Genomic DNA, 12,832 nt, shown 5'->3' on the forward strand with positions numbered 1-12,832 from the left:
CTGACGGCTGAAGTTGTGGCAGCTTCTGCTCAAGCTGTAACTAAACACTTTCAACAGCAGGGATTCTGAAGTCATTCGCTTCTGGAGTTAAATATGTATATCTGATATGCAATACCAGCATGCTTTTCAGTTAAGTTGTGGATTGTTCTCTGCTTTATGTCCTGCTCCCCTGCTGGGTAACCATCAGATACAGGATACTGGATCAGTTTTTAAGTTAAGCATATTTTCCATACCCTACTACAACCAACCTTTGATAGGAAATGAAACTGCAAAGTGATGATTATGAGAGACATCATCTCAGTTGAGTTAAATTAAAAGGAACATTAGGACTAGGTGAAATAGAGTAGCATCCTCTGCTGCTTAGCCAAGGGATGTTTGGGACATTAACCTTTATAAATTATGACCTTTCTTAGAGGGAGAATAACTAGATTAAGAGGAAATGGGATTGCAGGGGGAGGAGCTGAAATTTCTGGTACATGCTGCTGTTTAACTGATGTGTCTCTTTGCAGATGAAATTCTAGCATTGAAAAATGGTATCTTGAGTATGTTTACAAGGGGAAAGTATTCGACAAGTGGCTGTAAAGGATCCTCTCTTTTTCTTCCCCCTTCTGCTAAGCCTCAGAAGAAGAAGGAGGAAAGCCTTTCCAGTGTCCCATCTGTGGCTTGGTTATCAAGAGGAAGAGTTACTGGAAACGGCACATGGTGATTCATACAGGTTTGAAAAGTCATCAGTGTCCTCTCTGTCCATTTCGCTGTGCACGCAAGGACAATCTCAAATCACACATGAAGGTAAGGGGAATGTTTACTGACAGTCAAAATACTTGAATCATCAATTGAAAAATTATAGTATAACAAATATATTTCGTTTGCATTTGCAAGAACAAAATTTCCCTAGTTGTACTACTAACAATGCCTTTATTTAAATAAAAAGAGAAAGGAGAAACTTTTCTTCATTTGATTGCCTTTCCATTTTGTGGAATGTGGAAACTGTCTTGGGTTGTGTCAACCGGGTGCAGCACAAGCTGTCTGTGATGGACTTAGTTCTGGACCTGGAACCACCAAAAGCAGGGATGTTAGCTGAGATATGACACCATGCAAACACAGCGGTGCTACTTTTCTGGGTGCTAGCCAGTATCTCTATGTGCCATTGCATCACACGAAGCCAGCATACCAACTTGGCCAGCACTAGCAGGGGATCTGCCTGATACTTTTATATTGAGAGGCCTGCAGTTTTACATTCTATTTTCCGTGTAAAATTTAACTGTGGGCACTACAGGAGTGAAGCATCCAAAACAAAACGAATGACAGATTATACTGTAATGTTTTGTTTTCAAATGTTTTAAGTAAATTTCAACTGTGCTTTTAACTCAGCCTAAATTTTAGGCTCAAACTGAAGATAAGCTTTTGAAGGAAGCAACATCTGTTTTGATATGGAAAAAAATATAACATGTAAAGAAGCTCTCTGTCCATTTAGCTGAAGTGCTACACAGTGCCTGGTCTTGCAAGCTGTAGAATATTCTTAGTGAAGTAAAAATGGTACTTGTCCCATTATCCCATGGATGAAGAAGCTAAAGTGCTAGAGGTTTTCTTTGTTCATGCAGTTGAGTTATTATAATAACAGTGAAATTTTTTATTATTGTTAGCGTTTTGTCTGTTTTGCACAAATGCGTGTGTAAGAGAGTATTAGACTGGTGTGGAGGGGGACAGAAATGCTATTTAGCTTTTTATATGGTACTGGGATCACTGGACAGGAATCTAACCTTGCTTATACCTCAGTAAGTATTCACTGCAGTGTAAATGATTCAAATGATGCCAATGATCGAAACAGCAGATCTTGCTTTTTTCAGGTCCTTGCTAGGTCTGAAATCATCCCCCTAAAGCCTGAAGGCTCATCCCTTAACTCTCCTGCTGTGGATCAATGCACTATTCCCAGGCATCCTTGGTGTATCATGCTAAGCCTTATCATTTACAAGTAGGTTTGATGTTTGTGGCTTTTTGCTTTAGGACTTGGTGTTCCATGTTGACTAGATCACTCGGGTGGCCATCCTGAGTAGAAGATGGGTACTAAAAATGGGGACACAGTATGATAAGAAAGGGTTTTTGTTTTCAGTTGCTGACAGCCTGCACAAAACATACATCACCTAAAAGCTTGCTATTGCCTGGCAGGGGCCTGTTGTCATCCCCTGCTTTGTAAAGGGCATTCCTATTGTTCCCTGCAGAAATTCTTGTTCTCTGCTTTTTTGCAGGTTGAGGGCCTATCCTTTCCTTTTTGGCATGGTGATTTCCATAATTGGTCACAGGTAGATGTTGGAGAAAATTAGGGACTCTTTCACCATTTCTGTGTGCTATCAAATTGATGGCAATCTGATGCCCTCGTGCTCTTTTCTGCTACCCACCTAACATAAACCCCTTTTTTAAATGGGCCCATGTCATCTTAAAAGATCCCTTGTACAGCCATGTAATATATACCATTAATTATTTGGTAATATAGTCATTATTACTAAATAATGCTCAGTTAGACGTCATTGAGGTCAGAGTCAGGCCCAGAGCGGCTTGACACAATGAAAGGGATTACAGCCTCCTTTAGCTGTACTACGGAGATAAGATCTGAAGTCTCTTCAGTCAACGCAGACCAATCGTGCAAGTCTTTGCTGGCAAAACTGCTCCCTGTTTAAGAGAAGGCAATTGTCCTATAAAACTAGATGGCCTGTGTTTGGTAGTCTGTCCTTGTTGTAGTCTTATGGATAGATGTAAAGAATCACAAGTACAAGAATCTGAAAGATAATATTTTAGCTTAATTTCAGTGGGTTTCATACAGTTTTCTCAGCTGAGTAGGCTATTTGTAAAAATAGTTTCTACCACACGAAAATTGAGGCAGGTGAATAAGGTAGGGGCATGTTAGTCATGTTCAACAGTGTCAGACATAATTTGAGTTCCCTTTGGTGAAAGTATAGATTGATCACAAGATTAAAAATAAAAAAAATATCAGATTTCTTTTCTCATTATAAAAAATTGCTGCTTTTAAATTTGCCCATAAATAGGTATGAGTTTATAGTAACTGACACATATATAAGCCAACAGATTTTAAAATGGAATGAATATGCATCAGAAATGGTACAGCACAGCTGGCAGCTACTTAAGATGCAGCATTCTGGTTATGCTGGACGGATGTTTCAGTTCTCTTCATTGTCCTAGGATCCTTTGGGAGGTACCTGGCCTTATCTCCTTCCTGGCAGGCAACCACCAAGGTAGATGCCTTGAGCTCTCCCCCTGAATCTCTCTCCCCATGAATCAATTGCAGCTATAGGTGAAGATACATTTTTCAAAATCAAAAATCTGCTCAAAATTAGGATATTAAGCTCATGTTTGTTGTTCATTATAAACAAATTTTTATTCTGGGATGCTATCACAAGCCAAGCTTTTTTCCTTTATGCTGCTTTTTGGTTTTCAGGTTTTACATTATATTGATTAGGATGACAGGCAAAAACTGCTGAGGTGTTTTCTCCAGCTGCAGTCCTCAAAATCTATTAGTGTTGTCTTTTTTTCCCCCTAAGCAGCATAACCCTGAGCTGAAGCACCTTCTTTTTTTCCAGGTTCTTGTAGGCATTTTCCATTGAAACTGGTCATTTAGAGGTTTAATTTCCATGAATGGTTTGTATGCGTGTCCATACAGGCCTTCCTTATTATGTGTATCTTTAGGTTAACAAATAGTAACTATGTAATATAAATACTGTGTAATTTTATGGTAATTATAACATGTAAGACTGATTAGCCCAGAATACAACATTGCCAACATTTTTGGTGTCTTGTCCCCTGCTATAGAATGTCCTAATAGACAGCTGGATTGATTCCAGCCCTGACCATATTCGGATCTACGTGTGCTACCTACAGTTTTGATGAAACATTCTTCCAGTAAGGGCACTTTGCCAGGACCAACACACAACTGGAGGCAAGGAAGTGAAAAGCAAGAAGGGAAGCAGAAGGAAAGTTTCCACGCAGGCATAGAATGAACAAGAGAGGCTGAAGAGACTGCCTTTTAAGGCACACAGCATTATCTGTAATTGTTATATGGTATTTAGATTCCACAGTAATAGGCACCTTAGTAATAGGCAATCCTAAAAGAGACACAATACTGAATTTTATTAGTCTGTTTTGGGGACAAATTGTAGGATATGCATAACCGTAAGCTTTGGCCCTTATTCCCAGGAATCCAGAGGTAGCATCTTAGGACTTGACTCTGGTTTCGTGGTGTGGTTTCCAGGGGTGCTGAGAACACTGAAAATGAAACTGGACTAAATTAATGGGTAACCGAGAGAGGTGTCTTGTCCAAGCAGGCAGAAAGGGCTGTGCTTGAGTCTTCTTCTCTGCTTATCTGAACATATATTCAGTCGGAATATGTTGTTTTCTTCTTGAGAAGAAAGCGTATCTTGCAGAAAGCAACAGAAAGAGGTGGTGTAATTCAGCAAGATGTTTTCAGGCTTTTCTGTTTTTCCTGGTAGGGAAGTAGAGATTAAATTTACCTCAGAGCAATGCCACAAGCATCAGTCAGATTTTGGCCAATGATCTTTGGATCATGCACGTATCTTCCTAAGCAATTGGTGGATGGATAGGCTGTGAGATCATACAAATATGTTCCAAGAAAGCAACAGGATATTAGGCTGAGCGCTGGGAAGGGGGAATGAGGAAGAGGAGCATATGGCCAAAAATAATATCTATAAATGTTCCTTGTGCTGCTATATAGACATAAGGCAGAAATGAGTAAGCCAGGTCTTCTAGCAGTGAAAAAGAAGTTTGGCATTGTGGACATGTGCTGTGGCATGATGGATGGCAGAAAATGAGGGAAGATTAAGCTTAACAGAAAAGAGATGCAGTGGCAGGCAGGTCATGTGATGCTCAACCATGGGATCTTCATGCTTCTGTTCTTCATGCAGAGGGACCATGTAGTGAGAGCTCAGATGAATATTCCTATGTAATATGAAGAGAGTTATAATCAGCCTTCTGATTAGGGAGAAGCTATTTCATTACATGATAGCAGGAATAAGGAAGGGCCGTGAAGAATGTAGCCAGGTGCTCACTGCCCCTCAGTGATTTGCTTTTCCCTCTTTCTTCCTTAGTTAAGGTCAGAAAACTGAATAAGCATTCCTAGTACATTTTGTTGAAGTACAGGACAGGTTATTTTAAACCATCTTCAGCTTATTGGGAGAAGGAGGCTGGCTGTGTTTTATGGGAGGGTTTTTTGTTTAGTTTGGTTTAAGCTAACCTTAAAGAGCCCTGGGAGGCACATATGGTTCCATTACCTCACCTCAGCCGAGGGGAGGGAATGCAAACTTGCACAGCTTTTCAACAAGTGAAATCTGTGCCTTGAGTCTCAGATACAAACCACAAGTGACTTCAAATATCTGTCTTTTAATCTTGTCACTTTTCATGTATGAGACAGGAAATACATTGAAATCTTAAAAGAAAAAAAAAGGAGAAGAAGAAATTTTTCTTGGAACACCTAGTCCACTCCAGCCCTGCAGAGAAGCTTTTTTTGTTTACTTTCAAGCAAAGCAAGGAAATAGTTGCAGAAAGAAAATACTATATAAATAATGTATGTGTCCTGAGGGGAAGCATCATATCAAATCTAGTGCCATAGCACTAAACTTCTGCAAGTGCAATATTTTTAAAAATGAGGGAACTTATCAGAAAAGAGCATGAAATGAAAAGGCAGAGGGCACGTGATAGATGCAAAATAGAGACCTCTCAAGTGTATTCAAATGCAGTGACAGAAAAAGGCATTTTACTAAAGGATGTTTTTTTAAAAAAACAACCAAACAACAAAGAAAACCAAACACACACACACACACACACACACACACACACAAAACTCCTCAACCAACAAAACCCAGAAAAATGAGTGATTAAGCAGGTATGGCTAAATGACTGGGTCGTAGTTGTTGTTGGTTATAGTAGCTGCTTAAAAAGATGCCCCTCATTAAAATGTTAATCCACCTGAAAGTTGGTGAGAAAAATAAAACTAATAGTAGGCAAAGCAAAAGCAATAATCAGGTCCCAGAAAGTAAGTAAAGACTGAGTAGGCAGAAGCAAATAGAACAATGAATGGATTCAGCACCCCAACACCCTTATGTTCTGAGTTTGTTTAGGGATGGAGGTTCTCAAAAGAAACATTTCCTTTTACTCTGCGTGTTTACGAAATAATAACCAAAAATATCCTGAGTCCCTCAAAAGCAAGTTGAATACCAATCCTTCTCATCCTGTGCCTTATAACTAGAAGAGGAAAGTCTGTGTGAAGTACTACTCCAACTTATAGAAAGGGTAAAAGATCTACCTCACCAGTTCTACAAAATTGCAGGATGTGCCTGTGTCAGTTTCCCTCACCCCTACTCCCCATTGTACCCTCTTAGGTGGGACCGTGTGTATTTCTAACTGTGATACATCTATATGGACCAGTTGTACTTCCAAACTGGCTGGTAAATCAACAGGGATGTTGCTTTGAAGTATTAAAAGATTATTAAAGAAACTGTTCATGATAGAAGAAATGTTAGTATGTCAACAAAAAATGTGACGGAAAAAAATACAATTATATGAATGATGTGATATGACAGGGACACGTGGTTTCTGTAAAAGAAAATCGTGTGTTCTTCTACTAAGATGTTTTGAGCATGTCAGGAAAATCATGGACTTCACAATCAGTTGAAATTTATTTGGTCTTTAAAAAAGCCTTTGGCAAAGCTTCTCACTGAGAAGCTGCCAAATAAATTAAGCAATGTGATGTACTATGGCAAATTAGAAATTCACCAAGAGACAGTAAAACAAAGGGTAGGAAGGAATTAACAATTTTAAGCATGACAAAAGGCTATAACAGAGGGGTGTTCCGTTACAAAGAGTGCAATTGTGCATATTTTAGCAATTGTGATCTTCACAAAATGATGAGCATGGGTGAGAGAATTGTAGGCGATACAACCTCTTCTATGCGTGAATCAAGATTAGAAAAGGCAAAGCTTGAAAGGGAATAAAAAGGGGCTGGCTGACAGATAACTTCATTTACCCCCTTGTTTATTGTTGACAAATACAAAGTACTGCACCTTGGAAATGAGTCTAATCATGCACCTGGCTCTCTGATATAGTGAACTATAACTACTGGGGGAAAATATCTGGGTGTCGTCATAAATAGTTCAGTGAAAACCTTTTCTTGGCATGTGCAGCAGTGGTTAAAAAGTACATTAGCTATTTGAATGTCTGCAGAATAAAATGGAAATAACACTTAAAATATTACAATGCTGTTGTTAACATTTGGTATGCTGCCACTTACAATATTCACTTCTGGTCACTGTGCATCAAAAAGATGTATCAGAAATAGGAGGGATTTTGAAAGCTGGCAATGAAAGTGATTAGTGGGACGGCAAGAACTCCTTTTGAAGTAAGAAGCTGAAAAGAATGAGACTGGCAGGTGTAAAAGAGGTGTAATCAAAATAATCCATGGGATAGAGAAGATAAATTGAGTGGCCTCTTTTTTTTTGTTTCTTGTAATGTGAGAATGAGAAGGTAGCAAGAGAAACTAAAAGACATAAATGGGGAAAAAAAAAAAAAAAAAAAGATAATTTGTACCAAAGTCCTCAAGCTAGGCCTAAAGTAGTTTATACTCCTGTTGAAAATTATTGCATACATGATAGCAAGCACACACTGGAAAAGATGTAGAACCACAAAATGTCATCTGCAACTGGGAAGACTGGGGGGGTTAAAATAAAGATGATACAAGTACTTTGCACAGTCAGGGAGAATATCCACAGTTAAATGAAATAAACTCGTAAAGTAGAAGTCCTTAAATATTTCTGACATAAGTCAAGCAGTAGTTCTATGGGATTCTGAAAGAACCATTCTCTGTGAGCAGGTTGTGTACTGTGATTGCAGCGTAATTCAGAGAGATCCAAATCTGGCAGCAGCCGAGCTCAGGGACTTTGAAGCAAACCTGTCAGCTGCCCTCTTGTCTCCTCCTGCCTGTGGTTGGCGCAGCAACAGCCTGGTTGGGTCTGAAGAGGACATCTGATGGTTTAGGGAGCGTTAGCACAGAGTAAGAGCCGTTCCCTGTCTCCAGGAGGGAGCAGGCAGCTTTTTGGACTGTAACGCTGTGTGACCTGGATCTCCCCTGTGGCTCTCTGTGTAGCTCTACAGGGTTTCTTGTTTCTTATTCTGCAGCAAGTAGTTGTTTCCTTGTCTTTTCCCTCTGAATAACTCAGAATGACAATTCTTTGCTCTTTTAGCTGCTGTCAAATGAGAAAATAAGGGATATTTTTTCCTTTAAAGGGATTTTAATGCTCAGCTTCTGCTTCTAACAGTGTTCAAATTTTTAAATAAATATGGTTATTTGTTTTTGAGAATTAAACAGAATTTAAAATCTTATGTTTGGACTGGACCCAGAACATTGGGGGCTAAATATTGGGCTTGATGTTGTTTCATATGGGGTTTTTTGTAGATCTAAAATTCTTCCTTTCAAAACTCTAAATATTTGGGTGTGAATTCTGCCATTCTTTAGCTGCCAGATAGAAACATAGTTTGTTTTATGAGAAGATGCTCTGTTGCCTTTGGGCAGGAGAAAAATCTGAATTGGATTAATCAGTCCTCCCTATTCTCATCCATTCTCGAAAGATATTGCAGGGGTGGCATGCCATACTCATGGGAAGAGAAGGTGGGCTCCCACACAGACTGCACCACCTGACTGTCGCAGTGACAGCCTTTCTAAGACATCGTATTGATGGCTGAGATAAGGGACCTCTAGAAGAAGTGGTTAAATATGTAGGAAGGGAAATGTTGATTGAAGGGGATCCTGGAGAGAAACCCCAGCACACAGAATCTCAGTGGGTGTAAGAGATAAAGTTGCCATGGTGAGAGTTCTTGCTACTGTTGGTACATCCCAGCGCTCTTCACAAAGAGCTCACGCACTGGCGTGCTCACAGGCCGTCCTGTTTCCAGTAGTGTAGACAGGCAATCTGGTTGGCATTTCTCTTGTAACCTGTTAATATTTAGAATCTATTGTGCTGCTATTCTTCTGCAAGTTTATTGCTTTAAAACTGTCTTAGGTTAGCATGAGTTTCTAATTTTTTTGTAGTTGTTGTTGTCAGGTGCAATTTTAAGATTCCAGAATTACTTTGTCTGTAAACGTTATGTTTATACAATACTGAGAAGGTCATTCTGTAAAGTGGCTGGTCAAGAGAAATTCTCTCTTGCTATATGTTTGTTTAGTACCTAATCTCCGGATCCCTCAAAGAATTACTGAAAGAAAAGTTATACAGCCCTAATGAAAAGTGTCTTCACCAAATGCAAAAGGACTAAAAGAGGGACATCTCCCAGCTTCACATTTATGCAGACCTGAATTTGAGTCCTGTCTACATAGAACTAGGAATGCTGGATATGAGCTTGTGACTAAATTGCTCTTGCTATATAGAAAATTAATCAGGCCAAATCTACAACCATGAGAAACACCAGCCTGAGTTTTGACAGAGCTGTGTTTGCACCAGAACTGTGTTGTTACCCCAGAGCTCTGCAGCATCTGTACCAGGACTCTTGCGATCTAGAACTAGCTCTGCAGGAAACTGGTAAGTGCTGAAAGCCTTAGCTAGAGCTGGGTCTTTCAGACTCCCTGGTATAGAGCCGAGCTTTGATTAGAGCTGGAGCTTTTGGACTCCCAGGCTATAGAACTGAACCTTGGGTCCCTGGCACAACTGGCTGCTATATAATATATATATAATAGCCAAGCCCAGGGAGCAGGAGGTAAGTGTGCCACTCAGTAAGCTAGGGGAATTGCTCCTCGTTTGCCATCAAACCTCCCTGTGTTTCAGGTGAAATATTTTGCATTGAACAAATTGCCATTTTCCAACAATAATCTGTCTCACAAAAATGTTTCCAACCAGCTCAAGTCATAAGTGAAAATGAATGCATGGAGCTCAGTTTGGTGCCAGTTCGTCCTGATCCCATGTTCATCAGTTAGTACGGAACAAATGTATGTGTTTGCCAGTCTTTCTGCAGGGAGTAGTTCAGAGTGCTGTTGTCAGGGTTTAAAATTCATTTATGAAGCTATAGGGAAAAAACTTTTCAGTATACCTGCCACTATTATGCTGGACTCAATTATTCTTTCCCTTTCATGAGTACTGTGTTAAACAATAAATTGTATGATTGTATGTATGTAGTTTATATTAATGAGTCTGTCTATTCAAACAATATGTAAACCATTACATGTGGATGGATGGAGTTCTCTTTAAAAGGTAATCAGGATTGGGCCTGAGGATACTAGGCATTGTAGTCATACTGGAGCATGCAGTCTCTATGAGAAAAAGCCTGCAGTAAAAATATGAAGACAGACGAACTGTGGTCATTAATGACCAATAAAATAGAATAAATGACAAACACCATCTCTCATGTTTGTATTTTCTCGTAACAGAGCTGTTTATTTTCTAGTAGAATTAATTTGCAGCAAACTGTTTCAATAGCATCTTGGTATTGCCAGGTGCTGTTTTTTCACTCTAATGATACATGAATTGCCGATGGACGTTGCTATGCAGGTTGGTGTTTTGCTGGGTTGCTCTGAACAATTGTTATTTATGAGTTTGCACAGAATGATTATGCTTAGCAGATCATGTAATAGATAGGGCTTTGTTTGGTTGGTTTTTAATCAAGAAAGCTACTAGTTGTAGCTTGGAAGTCTTTTTATTCACTGACAGGTCATCGGGAATCCTTCTGGTTGCAAGGACTGTTTGATCCAAAGCAGACTTCAGGAACATCTGTTTCTGCAGCATGGAAATGTTTGGGTTTTTTTTTTCAGTTGAGTCTGATATTTATGTTCTTTGACTTCTGTGTGAACGAATCCTACTGTTCTTAGTGCTTGACCTCTTTCAAGTGCTCAGAATGAAGAGTTCACTCGTTAGTTAAATTTTCCTTTTTTTTTTTAATGATATGAGAAGTGTAGAGTTGAGATTTCTATAATGCTAGTAAACTGGTTTGCTTAATACATGCTTTTATCTTTCACCTCCTGAACCAGGTTCATCAGCACCAAGACAGGGGCGAGACCTTTCAATGCCAGCTATGCCCTTTTACCTCCTCCCGCCACTTCAGCCTGAAACTCCATATGCGTTGCCACCAACATTTCCTCAGGACAGAATCCAAAGTGAAGGAGGAAATACCAGAAACTGAGGTGAAGGGGTCACCACAGTTAAATAGTGACTCCTGCCCGGGACCACAGAGGGAAGGAGGTGGACCTGACCTTACGGGATCAGCATCTGTATCTAAAACACCCGATGTGGCTGGGCAGCCTAGTGGAGGTATTCCACCTTTACTGGTGAAAGAAGAGCCCAAAGATGACAATGGCATCTCAGCTGCACCTTTTGCTCTTAACACTGTTGACAGAGCCCCCAACAACACAAAGCTGAAAGACTCTTCTGACTTTGTGGTCAATACAGCATCAGCACTATTCAGCCAGGACATCTCTGTCAAGATGGCATCAGATTTTCTTATGAAGCTGTCAGGTAATTGAGCAGCAAGTGGCAGCTTCAGCTGCTCCTTTGTAGGCTAAGAATCAATTTGCCTCAGGTTTCCTAAGTCATGGAATTGCAGGGAGAAAAACATTGCAACTTCTTAACTTTTAATTTCTTGTTTCTTTTGATAAGGAGATGTGCATGATGGAGGGAAGAGGGGAAATGGAGAGAGAAGGATTTCGCTGTTTAATTGCTGGGGTTGGGAGTGAGAACCTTTTATCCAGGCTTTCATTACCTTGCCAAATCTCATGTGGTGTGGTTTTCAGGCATGCTGAATACCTGTAGTTCTAGTTTGAAATCACTGAGGGTCACAAGTGCCCAACATGTTAGAAAATTCAGCTCTTAAATTCTCTGCCTTAGGCCCTCTGTTAAATAGGACCAATAAAGAATGGGTCACCTTCCTTTTAGATAGCATATGAGGTCTAACCAGTCAATATGTGTGAAGTATGAATGTTACTGTATTTCTGGATTATTAACACTTTAAAAAGGTAGTCCTAGAGATTCATGAGCAGCTCGTAATTTTTATTTTCCAATTTTAATTGGTATCTAATGCAAAGCGTGTGTTTATTGTGTTTTCTTTCATTGGCAGATTATTACTGTAAGAATGATATGCATATGTGAGACTGAAATAGAGGATGTATTTGGAGTGAATCTATTCTATGTGCGCTCATATTGATTTGACTGAACAGTTCAGAATTGTGGATGTGCTAGGGGGATGCTGTGTACTAAATGTTTTCAAAACTCACCTTTAATTCTTAAAGAAAAAGAAATTGGGAAAAATGTCACTGGAGAAACTGCTGTTTCACAAGGAGATGGCAGTCTCTATGGCAAGTTTTAGACTTTGGAGATAGAGGATAACCTTTTCAATAGAGAATAATGGATCACCTTTTTCCTTTAAATGGAATAGAAGTTGCATTTTAGTCAATGTTATTGTCAGCTGAACTAGGAAATTAGCTCTGTCCTAATGCCATTGCCTTGCTGAAACTACGGGCATTTTTTTGGAAATGCTTAATGCCTCCATCTGCCCAAACCTTTATACCTCTGGGACTGCAGTTCTGTGGGGAATTGAGGAGACTGAGTTAATGCAAGAAATGAAGTCTGAGGCTTCATGGAGCCAACCAGGAAAAAGGAAGAGAGCTGAGGACAAGCAGGAGGTGAAATGGGCTAGCACAAATGGTTTATTGTGTGAGTGGGAAGAAGCCACAGAAACCTCCCCTTAAAAACAAACAAACAAACAAGCAAAACACACAAAAAACCCACCACCAAAAAACAAACAAAACCAACGAACAACAGCAAACCAAAAAAAC

General features: G+C 39.7%; 1 protein-coding gene across 18 annotated transcripts in view; it reads left to right on the forward strand.

Moving 5' to 3' along the window:
* ZNF827 (zinc finger protein 827) overlaps positions 1–12,832 on the forward strand; it is a 198,649-nt gene that overhangs the window by 121,363 nt on the left and 64,454 nt on the right. For 17 of the 18 annotated variants that reach the window (XR_010472373.1, XR_010472372.1, XR_010472375.1 and 14 more), the window contains 2 exons: positions 617–789; positions 11,033–11,516. Coding sequence is in view for 14 of the 18 variants with exons in the window: in XM_065061919.1 (XP_064917991.1) it covers positions 617–789; positions 11,033–11,516 (657 nt within the window). In the remaining 4 variants the exon portion in view is untranslated. The remainder of the gene's footprint in view (positions 1–616; positions 790–11,032; positions 11,517–12,832) is intronic. The other variant, XM_065061923.1, reaches the window with a different exon arrangement.

This window comes from Columba livia, chromosome 4 (genome assembly GCF_036013475.1).
Source record: "Columba livia isolate bColLiv1 breed racing homer chromosome 4, bColLiv1.pat.W.v2, whole genome shotgun sequence".
Classification (NCBI taxonomy): Eukaryota; Metazoa; Chordata; class Aves; order Columbiformes; family Columbidae; genus Columba; species Columba livia.